The sequence below is a fragment of the Suricata suricatta genome, chromosome 1, assembly GCF_006229205.1.
Source record: "Suricata suricatta isolate VVHF042 chromosome 1, meerkat_22Aug2017_6uvM2_HiC, whole genome shotgun sequence".
Lineage (NCBI taxonomy): Eukaryota > Metazoa > Chordata > Mammalia > Carnivora > Herpestidae > Suricata > Suricata suricatta.
The window spans coordinates 64,891,058-64,906,571 of record NC_043700.1 but is presented as its reverse complement, the minus strand read 5'-3'; the positions used below and the strand labels follow the sequence as shown (position 1 = coordinate 64,906,571).

Genomic DNA, 15,514 nt, shown 5'->3' with positions numbered 1-15,514 from the left:
TCCTACCTGTAAGATATGCAATATGGTTCCAAAGTTAAACCAGGTGTAGAATTACTATTGTTTTCCTGTTCTTTCTTGTTACCATATGCATGTAACAACCTAAACACCAGCACCCCCCAAAACACAAAAACAAAAACAAAAACAAAAAACAGGATAGGGTTGTGTCTTGATAGATTTGGAGGAGGAAGTAAAGCCTGAATCATGTCCTACTGAGCAGGTGCAAAGAGTGCCTTCGATTCAGGGGGAAACTGTCTTGAAGGCCTTTGCTTGGCTCAGTGAAGAAAACATTTGTTCTGCACCCACCATGTAATTCATCTTTGAATTTTAATGAGGTAGCCTTTAGGCTGCTAGACAGAAAACAAGCTGGAGTGTTCTGTAAAAACCCTACCATCTTTACACATTGTGCTGGTGGCCAGAAGTGAACAGTTTTTGTCAAATACATGGGAATATGCTTCAAGGTAATGTACCTGAACGTGTTAAGTGCCATCTCTAAAGTGATAGCATCTTGGGATCTCAAAACAGCAATTCTAAAAGCTAATTTCTACCCATCCTTCAAGCTCAGGGGACCTTAGTGAGTCTTTGTGACCCTCCCTCAAAGTTTCATATCCCAGATACATGTTTTTATTACACCTCTAAAATATTCCCTATTATAAAAGCCATTGCACTTTGTTCTTTCACTGTGTTAAGTATATAAACACAGTACCAGACATAGTCAGGCACAAATAGGTAATCAATAAATATCGACTGACTTGATATTCTATCACTGCATCCTAACATACTCTAGTATAGTGATCTGTTTATGGGTGTCTTTGCCCTATATGAGAATTTTTCAAGGGCAGGAATTATCTTATTTCCTTAGCATTATACTTGTCCCTGGTTTGGATGGAATAAGGAACAGGGGTGATACTCTTGAAAATTGAACTCAAATTATTTGGTATGAACACAAGATGCTTTTGAGGATCCTATTGTAAGTATGAGGCAACATTTGAAGGTAAAGTGATGAGCAGTCCTCTTAAACTTTTGACTGTGGTTTAATGCTACAGCCTGACATCTCTGTACCCTCACACAATGTAAACATAAAATGAATGTTCCTGCATATTTTATTCTACATCATTTTACCTTTAAAGTATTTCATTGTTTGGTCCATCTGGAATTTATCTTATTGTATGTTATGAGGTATAGATATAATTTGCCTTCCTCAAAATGTGAGTAGTTGCCCCGACTCCAGTTTTTCTTGGCTTCTATGTCGAGGTGGGTAACTCTTCCAAAGGTCACTGGATATTCTTGCTCATGTAGACATGTAGTCTCCAACCTCAAGTGAGCCTTCACTGCTCTGCAGAACAGCAAGCTTTTTATTGGTCCTTAGTGCACATCTTCAACAGCTGTCCTAGACCTTTCTTGTTTCCTCAAGACTCCTGTTCGTATCTCATTCCCACTACTTTCATTGGTCCTCAAGGACAGAACCTTGCATGGCACTGCATGGAACATCGAACTGTAAGCTTAAGAATGATTACAGTTGTATTTTATATTATGTTTATTTTACCACCATAAAAAATATATACACAAAAAAGACTCCATGGAGAACACTGAGGCCATCAGTTCTATACTTTTTCAACCACCACCATCAATGCCTACCACACATTTACATGTACAAGAACAGCCCCATCTACAAAGTTGAGGAAATCCTTATCTTCTTCTTATCAGTCTCTGGGAATGCGGAGTTTTTCTCCTCATCTGAGGTCTCCACACTGACCTGGACCATTGAACCCACAGTTCCATCACCACTTATCCAAGAATATGGCTCAGCACTGAAGCCTTCTCTAGGAAAACATTTCTCCTGTCCTAAAAAAGCCTACACTTGGCCCCTTACCTTCTGTAGTTACTATCTGTATTTTCTTCCTTTCGTATCCAAATTTTCCAAACCATGCCTTGTACTTGTTGACTCCTCTTCATCTCCCATTCATGCCTCAATGCCCCCTCCACACTCGAGTTTCTATCCCTCTCTTCTTGCCTCTTCTCCCAAATCGTTTTATTTTTTGTGGTCTCACTGTGGTCTCTGACAACTTCCTGTCTACTTTTTTTTAGTGGATATGGTTCAATCCACATCTTATTTCACTTTGGACATTTGATTCTCCTGGTCTCCTTTGTTTTTTCTAGGTTTTTTTTCATGGTTCTTCTCCTTCTTCAAACAGAGTTTGAATTCCCTACAATTGTGTTTTAATTCCTCTGGTCTTCTCTCCTCTCATCCATCCACGTATTTTCAGATACAATGTAATTATGATGACAGAAAAAGCTCCTCAGCACAGTTCTTTCAACTAGTTTCATATATTTATCCACCTGCCCCTTGCTGGATGTCCCACTTGAACTTCATAGTCACCTGAACTCAGTATCTCCTCACCTTCTTCCCTTTAATGGAGATGCTCCTTTTGTGCTTGGTCTGAGTTGGTCCACTATTGAATCATTCACGGGGTTCCTGTGGGTGGCTCAGTTGGTTGAGTGTCTGACTCTTGATTTCAGGTCAGGTCATGATCCCAGGGTAATGGGATCAAGCCCACACGCTCAGCATGGAGCCTGCTTAAGATGCCCTCTCTCTCTCCCTCTTTCTGTGCACCTCCCCCTCACTCTCTCTCTCTCTCTCTCAAATAAAAAAAAATTATTCACTCAAATTAAAAATTGGGAGTTGTCACTGCCCTAGGATTACTTTCCTCTTCTATATCTGACACCTAAGTCTTGACAAGTTTCATCCTCTTTAATTCTGGCATTGGTTCCCTCCTCTCCATCTTGACTCCTGTCCCTGCGGATTGCCATCATTCTCCTGGGCCTAACAGACTTTTGCCCATTCTTCTGTCTCCTGTGATGCCCCTTCCTATCCATCCCCTAGCCAACATCTAAATGTGGCTTTATCACATTGGGCACTGTGCAGAAAGGATAGGTGGGTAAAATTTAAGTTCCTTCTTAAAGTTCTCCATCCTCTAAAAGTCAGAACTCAAGAGTGAATGCTTGAAACTAATATACTATATCTTAACTAACTGGAATTTAAATAGAAACTTAAAAATGTGAACTCTTCATAGCCTAACTCCTGACTACAATTCTGGGTTCACCTGTCCCCGCACCATTCATCACACTTTGGGGTCCAGAGGTACTGAAGGATTTACGAATCCATCGATGTTATTTATCCCTGCTGAATGTCTATTACTGATGTCTGCTCTTCTGAAAACACTCCTTCCCTGCATCCCTACTCATCCTCTTTTACTTAACCTCACCTTTCACACCCCTCCACAGAGAGACTTCTGTACCTCCTCTCCTCACCCCTGTGCTGGATTATATGCATAATACCCCTGTGTGGCTATCGCACTGTTCTGGCCATGTTTCCAAATTATCTGTATGTCTGTTTCCCACACTACACTGTGAGCTGATTTGATGGAAAGGACAGGGCCCCAAACATATCTGTTGATTTATTGACTCAGTAAATGAGTGGTGCAATTAAAGGCTATGAACCAAAGTAGACAGAAAAGGGTATTTCCTCTTTGAATATGAGGAGACTATTGAATTTGGAATAAAATTCATGCTGACCAAGAGCTACCCTTCTAATTATTAATAATTTCAAAACATCCCCACTACAGAACTCTTGTGGGTTTTTTAAAAATTAGTTTTTGTTTGTTTTTTGGTTTTTATTTTTTGTCTTTAAATAGCCCATCTGAGCATTGCAGCTCACTTCCCCATCACTGTGCTCATTGAATGTTTGGGGAAATGCACCAGTCATAGGCCTAATGCTGACATTGATGATAAATGATATGCCACAGATGCTAAATTAACCACTACAAAAAGCTGAAGTTTATCCAAAATCAAATTCTTTGAAATTGTTTGACCTCCTACCAGGAAGATGGAAAAAAGTTTTTAATGATCATTTTTTTTTATTAAAAAAAGAAGTTAAGTTTTTTAATTTATATTGAGAAAAAGAGAGCACAGGCAGGGAAGGGGCAGAAAGAGAAGGAAAGAGGATCCCAAGCAGGCTCTGAACCACCAGCACGGACCAATGTGGGGCTGGAACCCATAAACCATGAAGTGATGACCTGAGTCGAAATCAAGAGCTGGATGCTTAAGTGACTGAGAACCCACGCACCCCAATGATCATTTTTTTTTAAAGCAGAAAGGAAATCGCATTATCTTAAAACAGTCTAGTGCTCATTGATAAATTTTATGGAAGAGAATAAAATTAGAATTAATCAATTTTGGGGCGCCTGGGTGGCTCGGTCAGTTAAGTATCTGACTTCAGCTTAGGTCATGATTTGCAGTTTGTGAGTTGGAGCCCCACATCAGGCTCTGTGCTGAAAGCTCAGAGCCTGGAGCCTGCTTTGGATTCTGTGTCTCCCTCTCTCTGTCTCTCCCCCACTCATGCTCTGTCTCTGTCTCTCTCAAAAATAAACATTAAAAAAAACTTGAGAAAAAGAATTTTGAGGTGATAGTTTTCAAAAATGAATAGAAAGGCTTGAGAAAGTAGGCAATTCTGCAGTCATTTTGAGACTTTCTTAAAATGGGAAAGGCAACTAACCTTTTCTGTGTCATGTCCATGCTGGGTACTTTACATACATTGCAATACTCTTCATTCTCAAGACAGCACTATGAGATAGATGATCAATCCCCTTTTTCCTTGAAACTGAGGTTTAGAGAACATCTACATTTATGACAATATAAGGTCCACGGTCTTATCATGTGAGATGAGAGAATTAAACCCAACCTTGTCCATTTTCAGAGTCTTGCTTTCCAGTTACAGAAGCCTAAAATTATGAGTGGGCTTATAAAAAAGTAAAAGAAATAATGATAAACAGAAATGATAGTAATGCACATTAAATGGGCTGAGTGATTACTATTCTGTTGCTTCATCCGGGTGATACAGATATGAGCTATGTGATACTATTGATCTCTTGTAAACCATTTATATAAATGTTGGTGATGTAAGAATGTTTAAGATTACCACAACCATAGTATGTTTGAGGCTTTACTAAACTGAATAGTGAAATAGTGTCCCATACCTCATCCTTGTTTTTCTGTACTCTTTTCAATACATAAATCTATTTGCCTGGGCCTAAAATTTCAGCTCCTCTGTTTACTATTAATTTGCAAGCCATGCTTGAATTTCATTGTCATAAACCATGTTGTTAGACCCTCTCAGTAACCCTGCTTGTTCAGTAATCTTGGGCTTCTGACCAGGCTCTAAGAGTTCCAGTTCTGCTATCTGAAATGCTGGGAAATTCTAGATGACAGGCCAGGGAATTGATAGTGCCTCTTTCTTACATACTTCAGACACCCGTATCTTTCATAAATTACATGGAAAGTAATGCGTGAAGAGCCACATTCTGTAATGAACACCTGGGCATCAAGTGATAGTCTAGTAAGTTTCCTCTTAAGAGTAATAGCATCATCTCTTGTCTCGCTTTTCTTGCAAAAACACTAGACTTACCAAAATGGTTGCATTTTACCCTTTTGCTGTAAGTGCTCTGTCCCGTGATGAGGTATATTAATTCATTCCACAAGAAACATTTACAGGCATCCTGCATTTCTCCCTATAGCACGTCCAACAATTGAATTATCCATCATGTATTAGGCTTCTTGATAGAATGTAGAGATGGCAGGAAATATGTTTGTTTTGTTCACACTGAACCCCCAGACCCAGCACTGTGCCTGGCACATGGCTGGCAGTTGGACATTTATTGAATAGATAAATAGGCACCAGCTATTTATGTGGCGTGGTAGCAGTGACAGCTGTGGGGGTTCTGACCTAACAACACCTGCAGCTTGGATGAGAGCCCCCTCCACTCTCCCCACCCAGCTGAAGAGGAGACTGGAGGGGAGGAGGCTTGTGGAAGGAAGTGCAAAAGCAGTTTTTAGGTAATGGACCAAAAGGGCTGAAATAAAAGCAGGTGCTGATGCTCTCAAAAGTTTCAGAATATTGCTGCTTAACACTCAACGGAAATCCCTCCAGTGGGCCAGGCACTGACAGCCTTAAAAATAGAAAGCTGTCAAGATTTATGGCTGTTTTGAGGAAAACAGCTCCAAGAAAAAAAAAAGCACACATTTATATACCAATGTATTTTAAAATAGTGGCTGTCATTAGGGCTGTGCTAGTTTAACAACTGGTTTTGGCAGTATTTCATTATGGAATAAAACAAGCAATTTTCTACATACCCCCTCACTAATGCCAGATACAGGCACACATTACACCTCTCTGAATCAACAGAAAGCCCTGTTTATTCAGGTCAGTGGATATTTCTTTAATACCAAAAGTTCTAGTTTTAGACAGAAAGGTTTTCAACTTAGGAGCCCAAACTACTAAAATTCTAGTGGACTATACTAATTTGCTGTTATTTTTATCAAAATAAAATGCTTGTACATTGTACATAATGCAGTGCTAATTTTTTTCAATTTTAACAAAATTAATTTAGGTATAGGTCTATAATACATATAAATAAAACTAAAAAGCTCATAGTAAAAACAATACTCCCTTTCTTTCCCTGCCCCAATGTTCTCTTCTCTACAGGCAACCACTTTTTAGCTCATTTAGTTCTTTTGGAACTTAGCCCAATATTTGTATACAATAAATGCTTTCTCTGAAGCCCCCATTTGTGTTTTCCTATCTGATTTCATAGATCCTGGGCCCTGTATAGCCATATTCCTAGTATGCTTTACTTTAACACCCCCTTGAGAATTCTCTTTGCCTGTCAAAGGAAATTTGTTTCTTGCATCGAGTCTTCTGTTTTTTGCGTTGTCTTGTCTTTTCTTGATTTACACCCCCATTGTCTTGCTAGATGATATTTTCCAGTTGCTTCCTGGTTCAAAATGCTTTGAGGTGCATTTATTTTTAGTACAACTTGCCTGAAAATGTTTTTCTTCTTTTTCTTTTTATGTTTATTTATTTATTTTGAGAAAGAGAGCAGAGAAGGGACAAAGACAGAGAGAGAGAGAATCTCAAGCAGGCTCTAACCTGTCATCACAAAACCCAACAGAGGCCTGGAACCCAGAACCAGGAGATCACAACCGGAGCCACAATCAAGAGTCAGAAGCTTAACTGACTGAGCCACCCAGGTGCTTGAGAATGTCTTTTTTCTACCTTCCCTTTTAATCGTTTAGCTGGGTATAGAATTCTAGTTTGAAAGTCACTTTCTGTCAGACGTCGAAGGCATTGTCTCATTGTCTTTTAGAGTTTGGTATTGCTGTCAAGAAGACTGATAACATATTGATTCTTGATCATTTGTATATACCCTGTTTGTCCTCTCCAAGGCTTTAAAACGGTCCCTTCATTCCTGTGATAACCAAGTCTCACAGTGACATGGTTTGATATATTTTGTTTTGTTTTGGATTTTTTTTTTTGGGCTTTGATTGAAACTTTCAATTTGGAAATTTATATTATACCCTTCTGAGAAATTTTCTTGTATTGTTGATTTCCTTCTCTTTTTTTCTGGTCTCTTTTTTAGATCTCTTATTGGTCAGTTATTAGACAAATTTAATTTTAATTGATTTCTTATTTTCAGATTCTTCCATATTTTTCTTTTCCATCTCTTGGACTTTTTGTAATACTTTTGGGAGATTAAATAGCTATATAGTATGGAATTTAAATCCCATACTAAATCTCTATCCTGTTTGTTTTTAGCTGACAGTACATACAATATGAGTTCTAATAAAAGCATTTGCTACATTATTTCAATGTACATCATTTACTTAATTAACAATAACATTTATTAATAGAGTGGCCTGATTTGTTCAGTTTAGTTTGTTGTTTAGGTGACCCACTTGATTAGTTTACTTTCAAAAGTATTCTGTTTTGGGTGGTAAGTTACATGGTCACACTATTTATTGAGTACTTGGCATGTGCAAGATATTATTTTATTTTATATTTTTTCAGATTTTATTTTTAAGTAACCTCTATACACAATGGGGGGCTCAAACTCAACTCTGAGATCAAGAGTCTCATGCTTTACCTACTGAGCCAGGCAGGTGCCCCCACAAGTGTTATTTTAAGTGCTGTGTATGTAACAACACATCTATACAATAACCCGGTGGAGTAGATTCTGCTACCATCATTACATAAATTAAGAAATTGAGACATAAATAATTTAAGTATTTTTTCCAAGGCATCACAGCTAATAGGTGTTAAAGCTAAGACTTGAACTCAGGACGTCTGTCTTCAGAGCCCAGGCTTTTAATCACTGTGATGCTGCTTTATAACAGTTCACAATCCCCTATTCGGAAGATACTAGGTTGTTTCTGATTTTGTATCACTGCAAACACTGTTGGACTTCTTTTTAGCTAAACCTTTGCGGTCCCCTTTATTATTTCCTTGGGAAGGATAAATGCCTAGCAAATCCAGCTTTCTGGAATTTCAACTCAGCACTTTTTCCACGATGCCATGCTGTGTACCTCTTGAGGATGGTGCTGACTAGCAAATCCTGTCATTACGAAAAGGCAGACAATAAGAAAGCAGATTGGGAGAGTCAATATTCTGAAAAGAGATGCATCTCTATGACTCTCAAGTAAATAAAATGATAGAGAAGGTTGTCGTTATTTCTGATCCTTAAAAATCATGCTGCTCTTCTTTTCATGGCAAACAGCACGTTTTCTGGTCTTTACCTAGGAGTTTACAGACTTCTTGACACCTGCCCTCCACCCTCATCTACTGTCCACAGGAACTTGAAGTGTTCCTTAGGACATTATCCCTAAGATAAATCTATAAATTAGCAAATAAGTGGCCAGTATCATGGTCCCTGATTGGCAAATAGGCAGCTTTGCCATGTCATTAGATCAGAGACAGGTCAGCAGCTCCTTTCTGGAATGATTTACCTGTGAATAATTCTGTTGACACAATCACCTCAGCAAGTCTTTCATTTGCATGAATAAAAAAATCCACCTAAGGAGGCAGCCAGAGATTTTACTAAAAATCTTCCTTCTAAACCCAGGTTAAATTTTGTCTCTCTCAGGAAGCCTTCTTGGCCTGAATTCCTCCAGCTTCTCTGACCTGATGTATACCAATTTATATCATTATGAGCATAAGAACTGGGATTTGTCTTTTGTGTTTGATTCAGCAAATATGTATTGGGTGTCCATACCTGCCTAACATGGTGTGAAACATAAGGGAAAGAAGAAGAAAACAAAATGCTTCCATGCCCCACAATCTTCAGTAATGGCGTGCAGCTTCCGCAGAACTCACTTAACTTCTTAAAATGAAGAGCCTTGCTGGCTCACTGTTCACAGGGCATTCTCTTATGACCTCTTTTAATTTGAACATAAACTATTCTTCCATTTCCCATCTGTACTTTTTATCCTTCTTGTTGAAATTAGAAATACTGTATGTATATAATGGAAAACAACCAATTGCAAAAAGAAGAGACCATATGAAAATGAGTTAACCATTGGGTCATTTTATCTAGAGAAACAAGATATTTGAAACAAGAGAATTTTTCTTTAATTCAGAAGGGAAAAAAGAGGTAACCCACACCCAGTTACTACAATTGTTCTCCATCAATATATATTGTTTGAAAATCTTCTGTTTATATCTCTCTCTCTCTCTTTCTTTCTCTCTGCGAGCTATTGGAAAGTAAGGACTCTGCTTATTAATTCTTTAATTCTGAGCACCTGGCACAGAGCAGGTTTTCATTTCATGTTTGTCAAACTACATCTTCATTGGTTTTTAGGATGCAATAAATTGTATAACACCATTGATTTAATAACAGCTTTATGTGGGAGGGGAAAAAAAGAGGCACCACATCTGTATACTACATTTGTAAACAGCTATTATAAAACACATCCTGATTTCAAAAAAGCCAAGTTTAAAAAGTATGCTTCAGAATGGAGGAAATCCTTTAATTGTCCTTTACTGGACTTACAGTCTCAAAAACAGAGTGGACTTGCCTCCATTATGTCAGCAAACAAAAATTCTTTTTTTTTTTGTGGGGGGGACAAAAATTCTTTAGTGCTGGTTATATTGACTCAAATCATCCTACCCTTCCTTTAGTGTCTTCTTGAGACCACTGATAAATTCCAAAAAGTTGTCTGGTATTGTTTTCTTGGATTTCCATTTCCTTGTATTAAACACTTCTGTTCACAGTTCTCCCCTGGCTTTAGAGCCTTCAATTGTCTCAAGAGCCCTTACTTCAGGGCCCCTTTCTCTTACTGTAGCTCTCATTCATCTTGTCCCCAGTGTGGGCACCCCCCGCCCCCCCACCGCCAAGGCTCAGTCCCCTTCTTTCTTCCGTCTTCACTAGCGGTCCTCAACCCTGGCTGCACATTGCAATCACTCAGAGAGCCTTTTAAAATGTCCAAGTCCAGATCCCAACCCAGACCAATCAGATCAGTCAACTTGGCTGAAATATTTAGCGCTGTGATCCTTGGTCATGGAACTTAACCTCTGAAATCAATTTTGTCACTTGTAAAATTAAGATAATGTTAAAATCTGCTTCATCAGAATGCTGAGTACATTCTTATTCTCCATGATGACAGCAAATATCATCTTTTTTTTTTCAATTTATTTAAAGTCGGCATTTCCTTGAAAACTCAACTCAAATCCTTCCCCTTCCCCCACAGCTTCCAAAATCACAATTTATTTTGGTTTGTTTGCAATTCATACTGAAAATTCAAGATGGGCCTGCAAAAAATGAAATAGTCTCCTTGCTGATTTTCCTACAAGTTAGTGTTATCTTTCAATTCCTTCTCTACATAGCAGTCCAACATTCCAGAGTAATCTTAAAAATGAGATCTCGTTACTTTCTACTTTAAATTGTCCAATAAATTCTCTTTTTTTTTAAGTTATAATCCAAATTCCCTAACCTAGCTACAGAGTTCTATGACATCTGACCATCATCTTGCTTCTCCCCCACTGATCTCCATAGTCTGGCCCCACTGGTTCTATTCTTTCCCACCTCGGAGATCTACTCATGTTGTTCACTCTGCCAGGAATGATCTTACGCTCACCTTTCCTAAGTCACCTTCATAATTACCTACTTGGTGAACACCTCTCTGACCCTCAGTCCCAGTAGTGTGTCTAGAAAAATCACATCTTCTCTTTATATCCCATAAATATCCTTCGTAATGAAATATTTTATCATTAACTGAATGGAATAGAGCAGGATATTAACTTTTTCTTAATAAGCCTTTGTATTGTTACAAATGTGAATTATGTTTGTAATGTTTAAAAGTTACTAAGAAGCATGAGAGGAGTGCCTGAGTGGCTCAGTCAGTTGAACATGTGATTTTTGACTTTGTCTCAGGTCATGATCTCATGGTTTGTGGGATTGAGCCCCACATAGGGCTCTATGCTGACAGCGTGAAGCCTACTTGGGAGTCTCTTCCTCTCTCTCTCTGCCCTTCCCCTGCGTGTGTTCTCTTTCACTCAGCTAAAAATAAACTGAAAACTTTTAAACTTTCCTAGTTATTTTATAATTATAATTGTCTTCATTATGCAGTTGGTATTTAATATATGCAGATTGGTTTTGTAATTTATACAAATATATATATGATCTCCAATTTCCCAATTGAATCCACAATTCCTTAAGTACAGTCTTTTCTCATAAATGTTTGCATGTCATGACCTGGCATAGTCTATATTATCTTCCCTAAAAATGAATACAGTCAACATTCTTTCATCTAAGGAAAGTAGTCAAAGCTTTACTACTTCTCAGATACTTTTTTTTTAAATTTTAGAACAGAGAGAGAGTGCACAAGCAAAGAAGAGTGGTAGAGAGAGAGGGGGAGAGAGAAAATCTTAAGCTGAATCCATGCTGAGCATGGAGCCCAGCGGGTTCAATTCCATGACCCTGGGATCATGACCTGAGCCAAAATCAAGAGTCGAATGTCCAACCAAGTCCAAGTACCCCTCTCAGATACTTTCTTACTAGTTTTCTATGTTTAAATAAATACAGCAGATTTTCATACTTCTATCACCAAAGTTTGTTGAAGTTTCTTTGATTTTCAGTGGCCTCTAATGAGGTTTTTGGCTTAGAAATATTTGATAGAGCATTTGCAGGTAGATGCCTACAATGTTATCTTAACAAACGAGGTGGATATTTTAATGAGAACATATGCTTTCTAAGCAATAAATTGTCACTATTTCTCTATGGCTTTAAACGTAGGCTTTGCTTTGTAAGTTATGAGAATTGTCCAATGAGATCTTTTGTTGTCTTGGGATTGTGTTGTAGTAACTAGTAGGTTTTTGCGGTGGAGTTTGAGAGCTTTTCTCTTTTTGGTAATATATGTTGTTGTAGTAGAGCAAAAGAGACTAGAACTCATTAATTTTGCACATGATAATAGCTGTATCGTTCAATAAATAACAATGAGTGAAATAGACTCCAGAAATAGGAGTGAAATAGGCACCTGCTTGCTGCCTCTCTCTCTTTCTCAAAAAGAATAAACATTAAAAAAATAAATAAAATAAAGAAGAAATCGTTGGGGAAAAAAAAAGAATCTGCAGTCTTATAAAAGCAATGCTAATTGATCCCTTCCCTCTTAGGAGGCTGACTTATATGTGACAAGCTTAGGTTTTGCTCTTTTCCCGTAATTTAACATACCTTGAGGTGGACATGTTTAATTTAGGTTTCCTTAGGATAGCATGAATTCAAACGGATGTGTGACTTCAGTAGGATTACATTTATTAACCAGGGTTACTCATGATGATGGTTTCTAGGCCAACAGCATGAAATGAGAGTTTTCTTTAAGCCAAAAAAGATTATATTGTTGCTATTTCACAGAAAGCATTATTTATATAGTTAATTCTACCTTATCATCCACTTGCTACTCTTAATAGCTGCAGGCTGGTTCCCTTTTTCTCCACTAGATTCTAACAGTTGCTTACTCTGAGCCTGTTCTGCCCCTCCCTCCCCTCCTTAATTAAACTTAATAGACCATGAAAATTGTATTTTTGTTAGGAATAAAAATTCATAGCTTTACAAAGAAATGTACCTGAAATAAAAAGAAATAAAGCAGCAGTATACTTAAAAAAAAAAAAAAAAACTTAACCCTGTTACTAGTTTAGGAGGAAACACATCAATTAATTAGCTAATTAATTAATTTAAAATGGAGTAGCATGTGCTTACCATGGATTTTGGTATCTGTGTCCTATTTTGTCAATAGTGGCTTGACTTATTTCTCCACACTGTAAAAGAAAGAAAACTAATGTAACCTGATTCCAGGGCAAATTGATACCAACATGCCTAACAGTCTATATTCCTAGGCAAAAAGGAAGTCGGTCTGGGAAGTTAAATAGAAATGGTAAATAGAATTAAAAGAACATAGCCTTTGGTTCATGAATTGAGAAAAAAAATACAAGCAGTAAAATAAATATGCTCCGGTGTGTTTACTTTCTCCATCTGTAAAAGGACAGAGCTGAGCAGCAGGAAGAGTGTGGTCCATAGTCCCTAAGCTCCTCTGTTTTTATGATTCTGTCTCTAAATAAGCAGGCGTTTCAACCCCCTACAGTCTAGCTCAGTCAAGCTCTTTTTACTTCCTAATCTTCATAGAATTAGTGAGTGCGGTGACAATAATGTAGGAAAGATCTGGTTTACATACAGCCTGTGGTAAAGTGTAGACAGGAAAACTCCTTTCGGAAAGCACAATTTAGAATGTTGATAAAATATTTTGAGCTTAGAACCAGTTCCACATAAAAAAAATAACCCAATAATCCACACACTCTCTCATGTATACTGAAATGGTCTATTATCACTGAATAAATGACCTCTCTATAAGGGCTACTTTGCCCCAGGAACTAGCCAGTGGATGGCACATTTTGGTAATAAGCATGGGGAACAGAGGTGACAAATTTATATTGAAAAGGGTTTCAGTCTATAATCATTGCTGGGTTTTCCATATTAGGCTTAGCAAACCATGCTATGGATTATCAAAAGTATTTCACTTCAGTTTTGAAATGCATTTTTAACTTACGATGGTATGGGATGCTATGTTCATAACGTCTCAAAGAGTAGCAAAATCATATTATAATTCCAACATAGGAGGAATTACTTAGTTCTTCTTTTTTTTTAATCTTACCCTTTTCTTCCTTTTCCCTCAAGCTTACTTTAGGACTTTCCTGATCAAGCCCTTCAATGTTATTTCTGTTTATAAAGCAGATCTATTTACTTAAGTCACCTTCTCAGGGATGAAGATGAAACCCTGGTCAATTCTAGCTCCTTAATATTCATGTACAAAATACATAAATAAAGGAAGGGACAGGAAAAACAAGATTTAAATGCAAGGTTATCTCATTATTCCAAAGAAAATATGAAAAGTGGTAGTCTGTATAGAGTGGTAAGATCATGGTATAACTTAGTTTCTCAGTTGATTCCTGACATGTGAGACCCTAAAAATTGACCTTATTGGTTAACTTATAAATAATGTTATTATCAGCATTTTGACAAAATATCCAGGAATTGGGCAATCTTCTTTGATCTTTGTTCTCATTTTTAGTAATCAAAATAGCCTCATCTTTAAAAAATTTTTTTAATGTTTTATTTATTTTTGAGACAGAGAGAGACAGAGCATGAGTGGAGAGGGGCAGAGAGAGAGGGAGACACAGAATCAGAAGCAGGCTCCAGGCTCTAAGCTGTCAGCACAGAGCCCGACACGGGGATCAAACCCACAAACGTGAGATCATGACTTGAGCCAAAGTCGGAGGCTTAATGACTGAGCCAGCCAGGTGCCCCAAAATTGTCTCATTTTAATCTGGAAAGAATTTTAGTAGAAACGGGCAACAGAGGCACCTGGCTGGCTCAGTCAGTAGAGCATGTGACTCTTGATCTCAGAGTTGTAAGTTTGAGCCCCACAGTAGGTGTGGAGTTCACCTAGAATTGAAAGAAAGAAAGGAAGGTAGGGGGTGGGGAGGAGGAGAGAAAGAAAGAAGGAAAGAAAGAAAGAGGCAACGGGTTCTTTTGCCATCCTTTTCTCCTATAGCTATTAGTGTACATATAATGTCATAAAATATTTACCTAAAATAAACTGACTCTTCTCATCTTATTTTTTTTAAATAGTTTGTTGTCAAATTGGTTTCCATATAACACCCAGTGCTCTTCCCCACAAGTGCCCTCCTCTATTACCGCCACCTCTTTTCCCCCTCCCCCTCCTCCTTCAACCCTCAGTTCGTTTTCAGTATTCAATAGTCTTTCAGGTTTTGTGTCCCTCTCTCTCCCCAACTCTCTTTTGCTCTTCCCCTCCCCCTGGTCCTCGGTTAGGTTTCTCCTATTCTCCTGTTAGACCTATGAGTGCAAACATATGGTATCTGTCCTTCTCCGCTTGACTTATTTCACTTAGCATGACACCTGCGAGGTCCATCCACCTTGCTACAAATGGCCAAATGGCCGTATTTCCTTCTTTCTCATTGCCATGTAATACTCCATTGTATATATATACCACATCTTCTTGATCCATTCATCAAGTGATAGACATTTAGGCTCTTTCCCTGATTTGGCTATTGTTGAAAGTGTTGCTATGAACATTGGGGTACATGTGCCCCTATGCATCAGCACTCCTGTATCCCTTG

General features: G+C 38.0%; 1 protein-coding gene across 3 annotated transcripts in view; it reads right to left on the bottom strand.

Annotated features, from left to right (window-relative positions):
* Nucleotides 1-15,514, bottom strand: part of C1H4orf45 (chromosome 1 C4orf45 homolog) — a 94,629-nt gene that overhangs the window by 30,378 nt on the left and 48,737 nt on the right. For all 3 annotated transcript variants that reach the window (XR_003908695.1, XR_003908696.1, XM_029939479.1), the window contains exon 3: nucleotides 13,080-13,138. Coding sequence is in view for 1 of the 3 variants with exons in the window: in XM_029939479.1 (XP_029795339.1) it covers nucleotides 13,080-13,138 (59 nt within the window). In the remaining 2 variants the exon portion in view is untranslated. The remainder of the gene's footprint in view (nucleotides 1-13,079; nucleotides 13,139-15,514) is intronic.